This window comes from Fusarium graminearum, chromosome 3 (assembly GCF_000240135.3).
Source record: "Fusarium graminearum PH-1 chromosome 3, whole genome shotgun sequence".
Classification (NCBI taxonomy): domain Eukaryota; kingdom Fungi; phylum Ascomycota; class Sordariomycetes; order Hypocreales; family Nectriaceae; genus Fusarium; species Fusarium graminearum.
Window position 1 is genome coordinate 1,450,058 of NC_026476.1, and position 14,615 is coordinate 1,464,672.

The window sequence follows — 14,615 nt, forward strand, 5'->3', positions numbered from 1 at the left end:
GGTGTATAGTGTACCTTGCCCATGCTGCCACCACGTGGACAGACTTCTATGGTAATGTGAAAAGGATATGTTGGATATTCGATATATTGTATATTCGTAGCGGCTCACTCCTAAAAAGAGATATGAGTTTAGCAGTGATACCCCGGAAGTGCAGTAGTATGAAGATAACAGTAGTCGAGTCAATTAAGCCATATGGCTCTTGATATGTTGGATACTCGCGATTCGATTAGAAACAAGACGACCGACGGATTCAGTGTAAAGAACCACCGTATCTAAGAGTTATTGTCCCTGACTGCACTTCGGCGACGACCTCTAGACAACGCTTAGGGCAGATAAACCGAGTATATGTATGATGAGAGACTCATTGTCAATTGGAAAAGAGATATGAGCTCAGCAGTAAAACCCAGTACCGCAACAATATGAACAAAATAGTGTGTTTAAAGTTGCACCGACCACCAAATGAATAAACCAGTGGCCCAAGTATATGTATAGCCCGTCTACTAATACAACAGACTCATCTAAATCATGCAACTCATATCAGCATAGCTATAATCACAAGACAAGACATTTGAATGACCTTGGCGGTTGTTTAGACGTGCTCCTATACCAAACTAGGGGTTTATAGACTATCACATCAGCAGCAAGATGGACAAACACTTGTGACTCGACAAGACGAATTAAACAAATCTCCATTTTCTATAGAATGCAGTTGTAGTCATGAAACAACACGAATCTTACACCCCTTAAACCAGCCGTGAATATTCTAGTCATTCACAGCGTTTTGTCCAGAAACCCACGATGTCGATCTCCGAGTCTCACGACGAATACTGTTGAATGAATTTGGTATAGCAATTTTTTTCAGACTTGTGTTATGCTATGTAAGGTCAGTTCATCCCAACAACAGCTCGATTACGACTTCTTCGGCCGTATGTATATGGGTAATCTGAAAGTTCAAGAGACGGCCGATTGTCATCGACTGTTGTGTAAGTTTTCGACTGATATTATCCAGTTTACTGCGGATCATCGTTCGCGACACCCGAATCCGCAAGAAATCCGCAAGTCTATTTTGTTAGCTCAGAAAACGAACTGAAACTGTTCCCAAATCCATAACTTCAACTAAATGAGCTATCGTAGCCTGTCTGGGAGGCTCTATGGTTGAAAAGACGCCATGCGTGCGTGCAATCAACACCATTTACAATTGCGATCGCTTAAGCGCGCGCGATCATGGCCTCGCGGTCAGGACCGGTACCAATCCACTTGACCTAGGAGATGTCAGCAAACATGCCTGCTAACCAGGAATACGAAGAATATGCATACCTTAACCCCAATAAACTTCTCAATGTACTGATATTTGTTAGCGTGGCTCACTCATACAGCGGCATTTACACTACCTCGATGTACTCTCTGGCTTGCTTAGGAAGGTCGTAGAACGTCTTTGCACCAGTTGTTGGCTTCTGCCAGCCAGGCATCTCGTGATACACCACCTCGGCGCGCTCCAGGAGGTCGAGATCAGCGGGGTAGTGGTCGAGTTCCTCTCCGTCAACCTTGTAGGCAATGGCAATCTTGATTGTCTCAAAAGTATCCAGAACATCGAGCTTTGTGAGGTTCAAAGCAGAATAGTAGTTGATGGATGCACTGTACTTGACAACGACAAGATCGAGCCATCCGCACCTACGTCGGCGGCCGGTCGATGTTCCCCATTCTCGTCCAATCTCCTGGAGCTTAGTTCCGATCTCACCAGTGTCCTCCGTCTTGAAAGCTCCCTGGCCAACTCGGGTCGTGTAAGCCTTCACAACACCGATTGTCTCGGTGATGTTCTTGGGGTTCAAGGTGAGTCCACCGATAATGCCACCGATCGTTGTGTTGGATGAGGTTACGAAGGGGTACGAGCCGTACTTGATATCAAGCATGAGGGCGTTAGCTCCCTCAACGATGATGTTCTTGTTGCCCTCTTGGGCTGCCTTCATGAAAGATACAGCATCGACGGCGTACTTGGCGAGCTTCGGTCGGTATTCGTCGAATCGAGCAATTTCCTCCTCGACATCGTATACGAAAAGATCTCCGAAGCGCTTGCGGTAACCAGCCTCGAGGCGTCGAAGCTTGGAATCGAATAGCTCCTTGTTGAAAACGTCAACGAGACGAACACCCTCTCGCTGTGAAAAGATTAGTGGATACCCAAGATACTGAAGCCAATTTGCCTTACTGCCGAGGCCTTCGAGTACGTAGGGCCAATGCCTGTCTCCAACGTTAGTTAACTTCAAACATGGAAAGACTGCAGGGGTGCCAAAGCACACGAGACTAGATTCCATCATGACTGTCGACACCTCGCGTGTGCCCTAGCCTCGTGTTTCTGACATGTCCTGAGGAATAATTGACGTGCCTCTGCCTGTGGTGCCGATCTTCTTGTCTGTTGAACAGTTAGATGCGCATCTTGCTAAATTGCAGCTGCAAGGACCAACCTCCAAGTTCCTTCTCCTCAAGTCCGTCGACAGCGATGTGCTGCTGCAAGATAATGTGAACACGATCCGATACGAGCAGACGATCCTCTACAGAGGGCAGGCCCTTCTCTATCAATGCGGCCATTTCTGAGAAAAAGCTTGGGCTAAGCTCGAGTCAGTTTGTGGAACATCTATGAAAAGGCTCAGTGACGTAGATACTTACACATGGAAAACAACACCACTGCCGATGAAGTTGAGGCTAAAGGTTTTAGTTTCGAATCAACGAAGTACCATATCTTGGGATAATACCAGTTGGGGTTGATAAGTCCACTTGGCAAAAGATGGAAGCTAGAGGCTGGTCAGTACTTGTCAGGAGAATTTCGTGTTTGTTTGCGCGCACCTGTAGGATACTCCATTGGCGCTATCGGGAGGAAGTTGGATGTTAGTTAAAAATAATAGTTATTCAAGACAGATTCGACTAACACAATAGAGTGTCCAGCTGGGAAGCCTGTCAGCATTCGCCGTGAATTGAAGCGCTTTGGTCAAGTCTTACCATTGTGACCTCCAGCAGCTCGGGCGCAAAGCTGTGCCTCAGGGGCAAGGATGTCGGTCAACTTTCCCTTCTATATCGCATAACATGGTTAGAATACAGGTGAATTGAGGTGAGCATAGACAGAGGAGATTGTAGAGTTTGGGTCGGAAGAGAATACATACGCCCTCATCGCCTGTAATTCATCAAGTTAGCATACGCCCATCATGAATATTATCACCACAACGTATCACCCCAATCTCGATATATGGTATTACCAGAACACCACAAGATGAGGCAAAGGGGAGAACGAGAAAAAAACTTACCCCATTGAGCACCAAGAATAACCTTTATCGTCATGTTGCGTTACTGTAAAATGCGTTGAACACGATGTATGTCGATGTTGCAGGATGGAAAAAAAGGCGCGGGGCATGACGCGGGGCATCATCGGAGCGGGGCAGTTGCATCACTCGTGGTAGCACCGGCACCGGGGATAGATGTGAATCATTCCAGTGGGCATTGACAAATTTAAGGTACGAGACCCGGGTCAACAACAGCCAAACAAGCCCCTCTAATTGGAAATTGCGCTCTGGAATTTTTCTTAGTCATTACGGATGCCAATACGCAAATGTTGCACTTCCACGAAACATGGAGTATCAATTGTTATGCTCAAAGACCAAACACTTCGTGTAAACCAGGTACTTTTGCCTCTCGATTACAGTGAGATATCGCCAAGCTTACAGGCTATGAGAAGAGCCCTAGCCCTAGATAGCTGTCTCATGTCTGATGGATGGAACTTCACGATACGCAAAGTGGAGTTCAATGATCAGCAGTTTTGTCTAATTTGTTGCAATCAACCAAAGAACAGTCCAAAGAATGATGTGATTTGGGTTCCAGAGACCCGCTAGTATGTTGGTCCTCAGGGTATCAGAAAAATTGGCCGCTAGAAGCATAAGAGACGAAATTAGTAGATCAGCTTATGCTACTTAGACTACACTCTTTAAGCTATTTATTTTTGTAACCTAAGACTTAGGAGGTCAACTTTTCTGCTACGCAGTAGGTTGGTATCAGGTAACAGAGACTTTCATCAATATGCTGAACTAGAACCAAAACATAAACCGGTGGCAGCAAACTTTTGAGCACTTTTTGATAAGCTTTGGATTACACGCAAATTGAGACTAGATCCTTAAATCACATGTGATTATTCTCAACCGCTGTGAAAGTTGTGATTGTATTAACCGACATGTGCATGGATTCTTATCATTTGTTGCCTCCAAACTTGCTCAATTGTGAACTCAAGGTGCTTGGTAGCAAACAAATATCCTCAAAATATGCGAGACCCGCTATCTTAATGACAAATATAGCTGGTATGAAAAGAAATGGAAGAATCGGGGACAGAAATACAAGGAAACAGATGTCTTGGTTTCTCTGTATTTGAATGTTCTTAGTCCTATGGGCAGTGCGATTGGTCAATGTTGTTAGTTGTCAAGTCTACCTATGAATATGCATATCAGAGAAATAGCCATCCCCTGACAGTCGGGGACAAAAATTTCCAACAAACGAGGCTCTTCTGTACACTTTTGTAAAGTCAATTCCATTTGAGTGGTGGTTGGGTCAGAGAGTGGTCTTGTAAGTTCTTAATGGACGTCACGTGCTGTCGCGTCACAGACGTTCGCAGTCGTCCCTCTTTGTTTCCCTTCCGGTCAATTCGCTCTGATTTAGCCGCAAAGAGAGAACTGCGCTTCTTCCACGTCTTTGTCCCGAATTCTTCACAACAATCGTCTGTTATTGTTACTCTTCAACTTGAAAATGCGTAAATCACCAAAATGACGGAATCCCAGTCGCTCCAAGCAGGCAGCAACGAGTCACAGGACAGCCAGGCTATCATTGAAGCCTACAGGGCCGAGTTTGGCGTCGGCAGGGTATGTCGACAGTGCAGCTGAAATCACTTTACACTGGGGTAACCACTCATGATGCACTGACACTTTTGCTGCTTCACCCAGTTTAACAGTTCGCTTTCCAAATTCACATCGTCTTCAAGAGCTGGCACGGAAGCCCCAGTACTGATACCTTCACCCACGAGCGAAGTCGTTGTACCATCATCGGATCCAACAATCAACGAAAATGTAGCATCCGAGGTCGCTGCCTCTCACGACGCGTTAACGGACACGGCGCGTTCGGCGAGACCCGCTTCTGAAAGTGGCGATCCGTCGCACTGGGACGAGACAGGGGTGGCACTGACACACTCAAAAAAGCAATGTACTCTCAAGACCAGCATACAGAGAGGCGTTATCCAGGGTCGCGAGGACCGCGTTAACCTGATTACCGACAGAAGCAAAACTCCAGGCCACGACATTCTCACCAATCCCCAAGATCTCAGCAACTTGCCTGCGCGCCATGACAGCGCGAAGCCGCAAGCAGTGCAAAACGATGCACACAAGCCTCTGATCGGGAGTACGAAGCCGCCGAATAGCGCTGCAGTTGGCGCCTTGCAAAACATGGATTTTTCTCAGCAAACTCCGACACAGGCCAACTTCGACCGTGATTATAGTGAATTTTGCGATATCGTGCCCTCCAGTCCTGTCGAAGTTGATACACAGTCTGGGTCTCTTGAGCCTAGGCCTCTCCAAGATGACGACACAGGAGCCGTCAACTTTGCTAACTTAAGCGAGTTCGGCCGACCATCATCCCAGGTCTCAGAGGATGCAGGCTTCGAGAACACTAGAGGTGACTGGAGGCGTCCTGATGACACTTCGCAGTTGAACAACGGTCAAACACCGCACCGTCCGAACGCCCCGACTTTCGAGACCCCCGCTGTCCCTAAGAACCCATTCGCTGCAAAACCGAACATTGTTGCCCCTCTGGCCGGAAGCCAATTGTTCGGCCAGACGCAGTTTTCCTCTGCTGTTAAACGTATAAGTCCGACATCGTCACGACCGTCTCCGAAATTATTCGACTCGAAATCGGCGAACCTGATTGAGACGTCGCCCTTGAAGAATCGAGCCAATGTCTCGTCACCAACCGATATTCGTACATCGAGTCCCCTACGTCTACATGAGATACCCGACACTCTATTGACGGACAATTATGAAGATCCAACGCGAGCGCAAACACCTCTGAATAGCCGATCTGCTAGCGGTGACATGATACCAGAGTCACCCCCATCAGCAGAATCCACGCCCCGCGCGCAAGCACCCAGGTCCTCAGGCACCACTGAACCAATGTCCCATTACGAACCCATGCAAAAGTCCCAAGAGAGGAAGATACTGGGATCAATTGTCATCTCTCCTATGAACTCTGATGATGATTCCGACGACGCAATTCGACGGATGGAGAGACGAAAGAGGATTGAGCGGAAAAAGGCAAAGGCTGCCGAGGAATTGGGCCGAGTCAGTTTCACACCAAAGATATGGCAAGATTCTACAGGACAGCCATCAAGGAAGAAGAGAAAGCTCTTGTCAGAAAATAACCCTGAAGCGAGCCATGCGAAGCCCAAAGTTAACACTGATATTAATAAGCGACAAGAGCTGCCCGCTATCGTGGACGATTCTCAGAAAGGATTGGTGGCTTCTAACGAACTTCCTGTTGCATCGACTAAAGCTACTCCTGGAAACAGTGCCCCCGAAAACCAGAAGGTTGACCAAGATGGCGACACGGTGTTGGTTGATGCTGATAAGGTTGCGATGGATGAAGATATGATACCGGCCACCAGTCCAGCACCATCTCTACCACCCACAGCACCTGTCGAATATCCAGAGCCGTCGGAGCCTGAGCTACCGCGGCTCCGGATGGATGATGAGGATGTGCCAGAAGGATCAAACAATCATTCTGAGTCCTCGTCATTGCCCCCGCCACGGAGACGGACAGCCAGGACTTATGGTCGTGCAGTTCAGCAAAAACGCAGGAACCCTTTTCTTAGTTCTTCCAACTCAGATGGGTTGATAGGTGAAACGGAGCCGAGGCCAATGTCCATGTCGTCACCTTTGCACAAGGCGACTGGAGTTTCGATGATAGAAGAAGAGTCAGAGCAGGAGTTTCAGCCACCCCAGGAGACGATCAAGGTTGAGACAGCGCGGCCCAAGAAGACGGCTCGGAATGTTTATGCAGACCTCCCTCCACCAATGACTACTCGCTCACGACGCAATGATAGAGCTGGTCCAACTCCAGTCACCCCATTGGCCAGTCGCTCGGCTGGGCAAATTTTACCAACGTCGTCAAGCTTGAGTGTTTTATCAACGACACCAACCTGTTCTGCCAAGACAACACCTGGAACCCAAGACTCGCCTGGCTCTGAACGGACAGAATCGGTAGCTCTTCCCTCTCCAGGAGCTAACCGTAGCTTACGCAATGAGAATATTCGATCAGGAGCAAAATCAGAGTCACCTCAACAAACAGGAAAGTCGAGAAGAATATCGAAACGGTACCCACGTCTTGGCTCTGAATCTACTGATGAACTGCACCACTCGCCAGCCGCAAGCGTGCTAGAAAGGAGTATTGTACACAAGTCCAGCAGGTCCTTCAAGCAGAGCTTTGCTTCCGTATCTCGTACAGGGCGGTTGTTTGATGGTATGGTGTTTGCACTGTCCTTTTCAACCCAGTTCAAAGCACAAGAGCGTAAGAAGATAGAGTCGAAAATTACACAATCAGGAGGAGCAATTCTCACGGATGGGTTCCAAGACATGTTTGAGCACTCATCCATCATGAGTACTATGAGTCCAGTGATGGATGAGGAAGAAGCCTTGAGGCTCACCAAAACAAGTTGCGAGAGCGGGTTTACAGCACTCATTGCCGACAACCATTCGCGTAAAGTCAAATATATGCAGGCACTGGCACTGGGTCTTCCTTGCTTAGCTCCCCAGTGGATCACAGCCTGCCTCAACAAGGGTGCTATTGTGGATTGGGAGCCCTATTTGCTTTGTGCAGGTGCATCTACTGTGCTCGGAAATGCGCTTCGGTCACGAATCTTGGCTCCATATTCGGCGACTGAAGCGAGACTTGCAGAGGTTATCGAACAACGACCACGGCTCCTGGACGGACAGCGGGTCCTCGTTGTTGTAAATGCAAAGAAGTCACGCAATGAGGCTAAGGAGCCCTATATTTTCCTTGCGAGTGTTTTGGGCCCATCAATATCGAGAGTTTTCTCGACACAACAAGCACGAGAATTGTTGCTGGAACATCAGAAAGCAGGAAACCCGTTCGACTGGCTATATCTCGACAAGGGTACAGGAACAGTGGAGGCAGTTCTCGCACCTTCGGAAACAACAGGTAATAAGAGGCGACGGAAATCAGCACCAGCACAATCCAAGACTGTGGACATCCGTGTCTTGGACGATGAGCTTGTGATACAGAGTTTGATTCTGGGTCGCATGGTGGAAGATAATGAAATGTACACTTAAAAACTTAGCAGGGCTTCATTCTTTTCAAAGGCGTTTGAGGACTATCACTATATTGGGGGTTAATAAGGATCAACTTCTTGGATTGATGCATGGGATGGCGTTGCAAAGCGGAATCTGAGGGTAGGCCTATAGCTAGTCCTTAAGAGGGTAGCTAGATTGCCCCTGGAGTTTATATGACCCTTTCTTTTCGGCACCTTGTCGTTTTACTACGGATACTGAACATTACCAATTTGCGATAAAGATAGAAGTTGACATCATCATGCCGTTATTCACTTGGGTAGCGTCGTACGGACAGGGCAAATGTCCCTAGGGACCCCTTTGGTGCCCACTCTAATCGCAAGCTTACGACAATATCAAGGAATTTTAGGCATCAAATCTTGTTAGGCGAGGTGTTGATATTCATAGAATGTTGGGCTGTCGGAGCGGTCCCGTGAGGTAACAAAGGTGAGATTCAATAGGTATTGCCTACTCCGAATCGCCAATAGAGCTCCGTTTCATTAAAAGCCAAAGATTTATATTCTAATGGTTTATTGGTATTCAAAAGAAGTCAGAGTTTGTTTTGTGTGCCATAAGTAGTTAGTGTGTAAGTAGTAGCTGTCAAGATTAATTCATGCAGGGATCGATCATTTTCAAGGGTACTTCTGCAAGTCTAGATATCGATCCTTGCGATGTAGGGGTCCATCTGGAGAAGGCAGGATTGCAGTCCTGAATACTGCCGTGACACTGGATAAAGTGCCTACGTAATTAGGTAAGGTGATCTTCAAAGCCAAGAACCAAGCACTTTGCAGGTTGATGCTTTCCATGTCTCGGCCCCGCGATGGCTACTTCCACTATTTACACCAAACAAACACAATTGTTCCTGTCCTTCCCCCCTCTATCGCCACCATCAACCTCTCCTCTCAATCGAGACTCTGCCAATGTCTAGAACCTAACTTTCGAACGTTCGAGACTTGGAAGATCTGCCGGCAACTAGGCATGGCCAGTCATTGGTGACAGCATTATTTGTTAGCAGTAAGTTGTTTAAAAGTTGCCATGGCAGTTCGTTTCTGGAGACTAATAAGTCTGCTTGATGGTGCAGGATTTCTATCATACCACGCAAGCTCTGTGATATTTCACCCGCGAAAACACATAGAAATTGCTTTGTTGCGACGGCTTCCGAGAGTTACCATCAAGTATACCTGCTTGTGACTTGCCTGTGGTATACGTGACTATACATCAAACCGTCCCTGTCGACCACCGCTTCGGCCGAGAATATAATGGTTTATTAAAGCGCGCATTTCTTTAAGGGCACTCGAGCTTTTTCTTGTTCATCGGTTTTCAATATCTACACAAGAAGATATCGTCTTGCATCCGACTTGGGCCAGAGTCGGTAAACAGCCCTCAAAATGGCCTCATGCCCACCCGAGCTGGTTTCGGAATCAGCTCGTGAGCGGGAATCTTTCAAGTTTGTGTTTCCTTCTATTTGACATTCTTCATGCTCGCATATAGCGGGCAGTCCATTTGTTGCGCAATCACTCACATGCTGTTAGGTATGGAGCGTCGATTCTCAACGATATCACAGACTCGCCCAGCGAAGGTGCATCCCCTCCAGGTTCAAATACACCCACGGACAATGTGTTCGACGAAGCCAGCAAACAACAAAAGGCCCCGAGAGATACAGTTCTAGCATCTCTTGCCCAACTAGGACTCTGGAAGACAGGCACAGATCGCGCCTTAATCTCGCTATTCGATCGCAATCATCAATATATAGTCGCAGAGACAACGCAGAAATCATCCCTTGCTCCAGGACCAATTCGGGCAACGAACGACCATGGAGAATTCTGGCTATACCCTGGAACATTTCCACGCCAACTTTCGGTCTGCGATCGGGCCCTTATGGCGCAGAAAAACGATCCTTTTGCCTCTCAAACTGAATTGCCTCTCACTTTGATACCCGACCTTGAGGCCGACGCCCGACTATCCCAACTACCGCATCCATTATCAAGATGTCCCGCTCGTTTCTATGCTGCCGTTCCTATAAGGTCACCCGCCGGCGTCGATATTGGTGTTTATTGCGTGGTTGACCCTCAGCCAAGGGAAGCCGAAACCTGGGGCAATAGTGATACTCAAGCTCTGCGGGATGTATCTTTGAATATCATGGACTATCTTCAGTCCAAGAGCGTGGGAGACGCTTACAGAAGAAGTGTAAGAATGACAAGAGGGATAGGCTCCTTTGTGGAGAGGGAGTCGACCATGGCCGGCTGGAGAGCCCGCGCTGATTCTCCAGCATTTCACGACGACGTCACCAGAGAAGGTGCTTTGAATCACGAGCAACAAGCACTGCAAAGATTCCGGGGTCTTAGTCTACAGAAGACACTGCCGGTTCATGTGCCGGCGCAAGCCAATACTGGAAGAGAGACGACCGCCGTGAGATCCGGGGACGCTGGCCGAGCGAAAATGACCAGTGTTTCTTCGGAAGGCCCATCTGCTCGGGAACCTGAGGCTAATCTGAAAGAGAAAGCAACCGCCAAGATATTTTCTCGTGCAGCAAATCTCATACGTGAAGGAATCGAGATCGAGGGTGTTTTGTTTCTAGATGCCAATCTTGAGGCGTCAGCGGTCGACGGAGTGGTTCACGATGGCAGCCATTCGACTCCTGAATCTTCATCTAGCAGCGATGAGTCCACATCTCAAATAGCCGACGAAGAAGAAAGTCGATGCTGCGGCATTCTTGGTTTTGCCACTTCCACTTCGTCTAGCATCAACTCAGACCCTGGATCCAAGCTTCATACCGGTCTACCAATGAAACTGCTTGCAGCTCTCTTGAGAAGATACCCAACAGGCAAGATTTTTAATTTTGATGAGGATGGAGGGCTTCTGTCTAGTGGAACATCAGAGGAAGATATCTGGTCGTCCGTATCCAAACAAGATGAACTTGGTGAAAGCTCGGCAATATCTGTTTCTAGTAAAGAGCATCGTCCTTGGTCGCGAACCTCGGAAGGACAGTCGTTATCAAAAGTGTTTCCTGGGGCCAGAAGTGTAGCTTTCGTACCCGTTTGGGATCCCAAACGGGATCGATGGCTAGCGGGAGGATTTGCCTACACTCTGACGCCTACGAGATCCTTCACTATTGAGGGCGAGTTGAGCTACCTGAGAGGATTTGGTATGCTAGCTATGTCAGAAGCCCAAAGACTTGAAGCCCTTCTCATCAACAAGGCGCAATCCGATGTGCTTGGCTCCTTATCTCACGAACTGCGAACGCCTCTCCATGGAGTCATGCTTTCAGCCGAGCTACTTGCTGATACTCAGCTGGACGTCTTTCAGGGGAACCTATTGCGTACTCTCGAGACATGCGGTCGAACGCTCACAGAGACTATCGATCATCTCTTATACTTTTCAAAAGTCAATCAAGCTGCGGTTCACCAGAAGAGAGAACGCCGGGCTCGGAAGACATCTATCGCGCCTGAGCCTGCCGCAATATTTGCAGCCAATACTTCCACCTCTGAAGTAAGATTGGATGCTTTGGTCGAGGAGGTAATGGACAGTGTTTTTGCTGGCCATGTCTTTGGACGTAACGAAGCTCATAAAGTTTGGCAAAATAGCAGCCGAAGCGGACATTTGGACACGGGAGAAGTGCAACCCCCCAATTCGAACGACTTGACGGGTGGTCGAGCAGACGGCACCATAAAGCACGAAGTTCCACTAGGACACAAAAGTCAGGTGGCCATTTTCCTCGACATCGACCCATATGTGCCTTATCGCTTCCTTGTTGCGGCTGGTGCACTCAGACGTGTGGTGATGAACCTCTTTGGAAATGCGTTGAAATATACGCAGCGCGGCACAATCACAGTATCACTTTCTCAAAAGCCACTTTATCCTACCGAACCGAACAGTGACAGACGAGTGGTCCGAATTTCAGTCATAGACACTGGCCAGGGCATTTCTCCAGACTTTCTCCAAAACGATCTTTTCAAGCCATTTTCGCAGGAAAACCATCTTTCACATGGCACTGGGTTAGGATTAAGCCTGGTCAAAAAGATTGTGGGATCCATGGGTGGCAAGATCTCGATTGAGAGTGCAGTCAACGTCGGAACTACTGCAACAATCACATTCCCTCTAACTCGATCGAATGACCCGAGCGCTTTGCAGGGGCAAGAGAAGAACGAGGCCGACAAGGAAGCGAAACGGTTGAAAGGATTGCGCGTGCGTTTAATTGGCTTCCCCTCAGAGGAGGAGATCCAGTCACAAACTGCAAGTGGCATTCCCATGTCTGCCATGCAGACCATGTGCCATCGATGGTTGGAAATGGACGTTATTCACGAGTCTTCAAGCCAACATGTGGCACCAGACATCGTGTTGTGTAATGAGATCGCAGTTGATGATCCAGTTCTCATCAGTCCAGAGCTCGCTAGGTCTCCTATAGTTGTTATATGCGCCACTGCCATTACAGCACACAAACGGTCTTCTCAGCGAGATACATCGGAGGAACAGCGAGTGTATGAGTTTGTTTCTCAACCGTGAGTGTCGCCCGATATTATCGAGTTCTGAGCCCGCTAACTTACCGCCGCAGCATCGGACCGCACAAGCTCGCTAGGATTCTTCATATAGCATTCCGCCGATGGGGAGATTTGCAAGCTCTATCACCAATGACGCCAACAGAAGCAGAGAGGGATCTCTTGTGTAATTCTCCGGACAGATCAGAGAGACCTTCAAGAAGACACTTGGGTGGAGGGGATGCTGGAGTCGATGTTTCGGATAATGAACCCGCGCCGTCAGATTCAAAACCCAAGTCTGCGAAACGTCCTAAGCCGCCAACACGAGCCCCATCAGCACAAGTATTCCCTGAATTGACTCAGGAATCAACTTCAGCAGATGAGACTAAGAGCTTCTTACTTGTTGATGACAACCCTATCAACCTCTCAATATTGTGCGCTTACATGAAGAAGCTGAAAAGCAAATATGCTACGGCAGCAGATGGATTGGAGGCTGTAGAACGCTTTCAGGAAAATCCCGACCTGTTTAGCTGTATTCTGATGGATATCAGCATGCCAAGGATGGATGGGATTGAAGCTACAAAAAAAATACGGTCCTTTGAACACAGCAAAGAGCGAGAGCCTGTGGTTATACTTGCCTTGACCGGACTGGCTTCGGCAAGTGCCCAACAGGATGCATATGCGAGCGGTGTGGACGTTTTCCTGTCCAAACCTGTTAAACTTAAGGAGTTGAGCACCATATTGAGAGACAGGGACTTGGTGTGAGTGCTGAGGAGAATGAAGGAGGAGAGTACAAAGAAATAGATAGTTAATAAGAATACGACAAACATAGATCAGTGGACAGGTTATTGATGGTCAGACTGGGCGTTGGGGATGCATATTTTGGGCAGAAAGACTACAATACTCATGCCGTAGTCTTATTTTAATCGGTTTTAATCAAAACTGATAGGTGTTATGATTCCACTTCCAGAGGGGATTGCTTGCACATTAAACTCGGTATTGGGGATGTGTTATCAGATGATGGTATGACTGATAATATTCCTCGAATCATGATGGCTAACTTGGCGCTTGCTTGTATCCATAAGTTTCACAATAAGCTACGAGGAAAGCTGTTGAATTGGTCCGGATGTCTCGGGAGTTGGTAGTATATGGGACTCGGAGTTTTGGGGTTGACCGAGAGCATGCATATGCATGTTTGATGTTTTATTGTCAACCTCTGACTACCGAAAGGTCACAAGGACTTGACACTAGTCAAAGTTGGTGGTTCCACTGCATCGATAGCCAGGATCGGTGGGTGTAAGAACATCTGGTATTGATTTTGCTTTATGGCCGTAGCGTGTTGGACTATCGTGACATACCTAGAGAATTATGTCCTGCGTCTCAGCTGAAGTTGTTGAAGTTGGTGGGGTTTTATATATAGAATCTCCCTGGCAACAGAGCATTGAGGAATGATGGGAACGAACTGTCTCGGTTTTAAATGTATTTCTCTTGTAGTGGTTATCTTAGTCGACGTTCCGAAGAGCTTACACGTCGGAAATCGGCAATACTGAGTTGTCTGCCCTACTACGTTATTTTCTAAGCCAGCTAAATTAGCGTGGATGTCATTCCTCGTGGTAGATTGATAATATTTTATGCATGACGTAGATTCAGCACTCAATAATTTGGAGTGGTTCCATTGAGCGTGAGCGATGTTGTGTCTACATGAAGATAGGAAACAAAGATATAATATGTGGCCGGGTCAATAACGACTTCCATTGACTGCATTAGAGCTTACGCAAAC

At 47.7% G+C, this 14,615-nt stretch overlaps 3 protein-coding genes across 3 annotated transcripts; 2 read left to right on the forward strand and 1 right to left on the reverse strand.

Moving 5' to 3' along the window:
• Positions 1–1,208: 1,208 nt before the first annotated feature.
• Positions 1,209–3,327, reverse strand: FGSG_05187 (uncharacterized protein; the record flags this gene model as incomplete). Its single annotated transcript, XM_011325393.1, has 11 exons — positions 1,209–1,262; positions 1,318–1,344; positions 1,392–2,153; positions 2,204–2,235; positions 2,460–2,602; positions 2,662–2,697; positions 2,730–2,793; positions 2,839–2,859; positions 2,992–3,061; positions 3,153–3,163; positions 3,294–3,327. The coding sequence occupies 11 exons, from the start codon at positions 3,325–3,327 to the stop codon at positions 1,209–1,211; spliced, it is 1,254 nt and encodes a 417-aa protein (XP_011323695.1).
• A 1,466-nt stretch (positions 3,328–4,793) lies between these two features.
• Positions 4,794–8,363, forward strand: FGSG_05188 (uncharacterized protein; the record flags this gene model as incomplete). Its single annotated transcript, XM_011325394.1, has 2 exons — positions 4,794–4,889; positions 4,971–8,363. 2 exons carry the CDS (start codon positions 4,794–4,796, stop codon positions 8,361–8,363), a joined length of 3,489 nt encoding a protein of 1,162 aa, XP_011323696.1.
• A 1,385-nt stretch (positions 8,364–9,748) lies between these two features.
• FGSG_05189 (uncharacterized protein) lies at positions 9,749–13,761 on the forward strand (the record flags this gene model as incomplete). Its single annotated transcript, XM_011325395.1, has 4 exons — positions 9,749–9,807; positions 9,893–12,859; positions 12,913–13,596; positions 13,668–13,761. 4 exons carry the CDS (start codon positions 9,749–9,751, stop codon positions 13,759–13,761), a joined length of 3,804 nt encoding a protein of 1,267 aa, XP_011323697.1.
• Between the last annotated feature and the right edge of the window lie 854 nt (positions 13,762–14,615).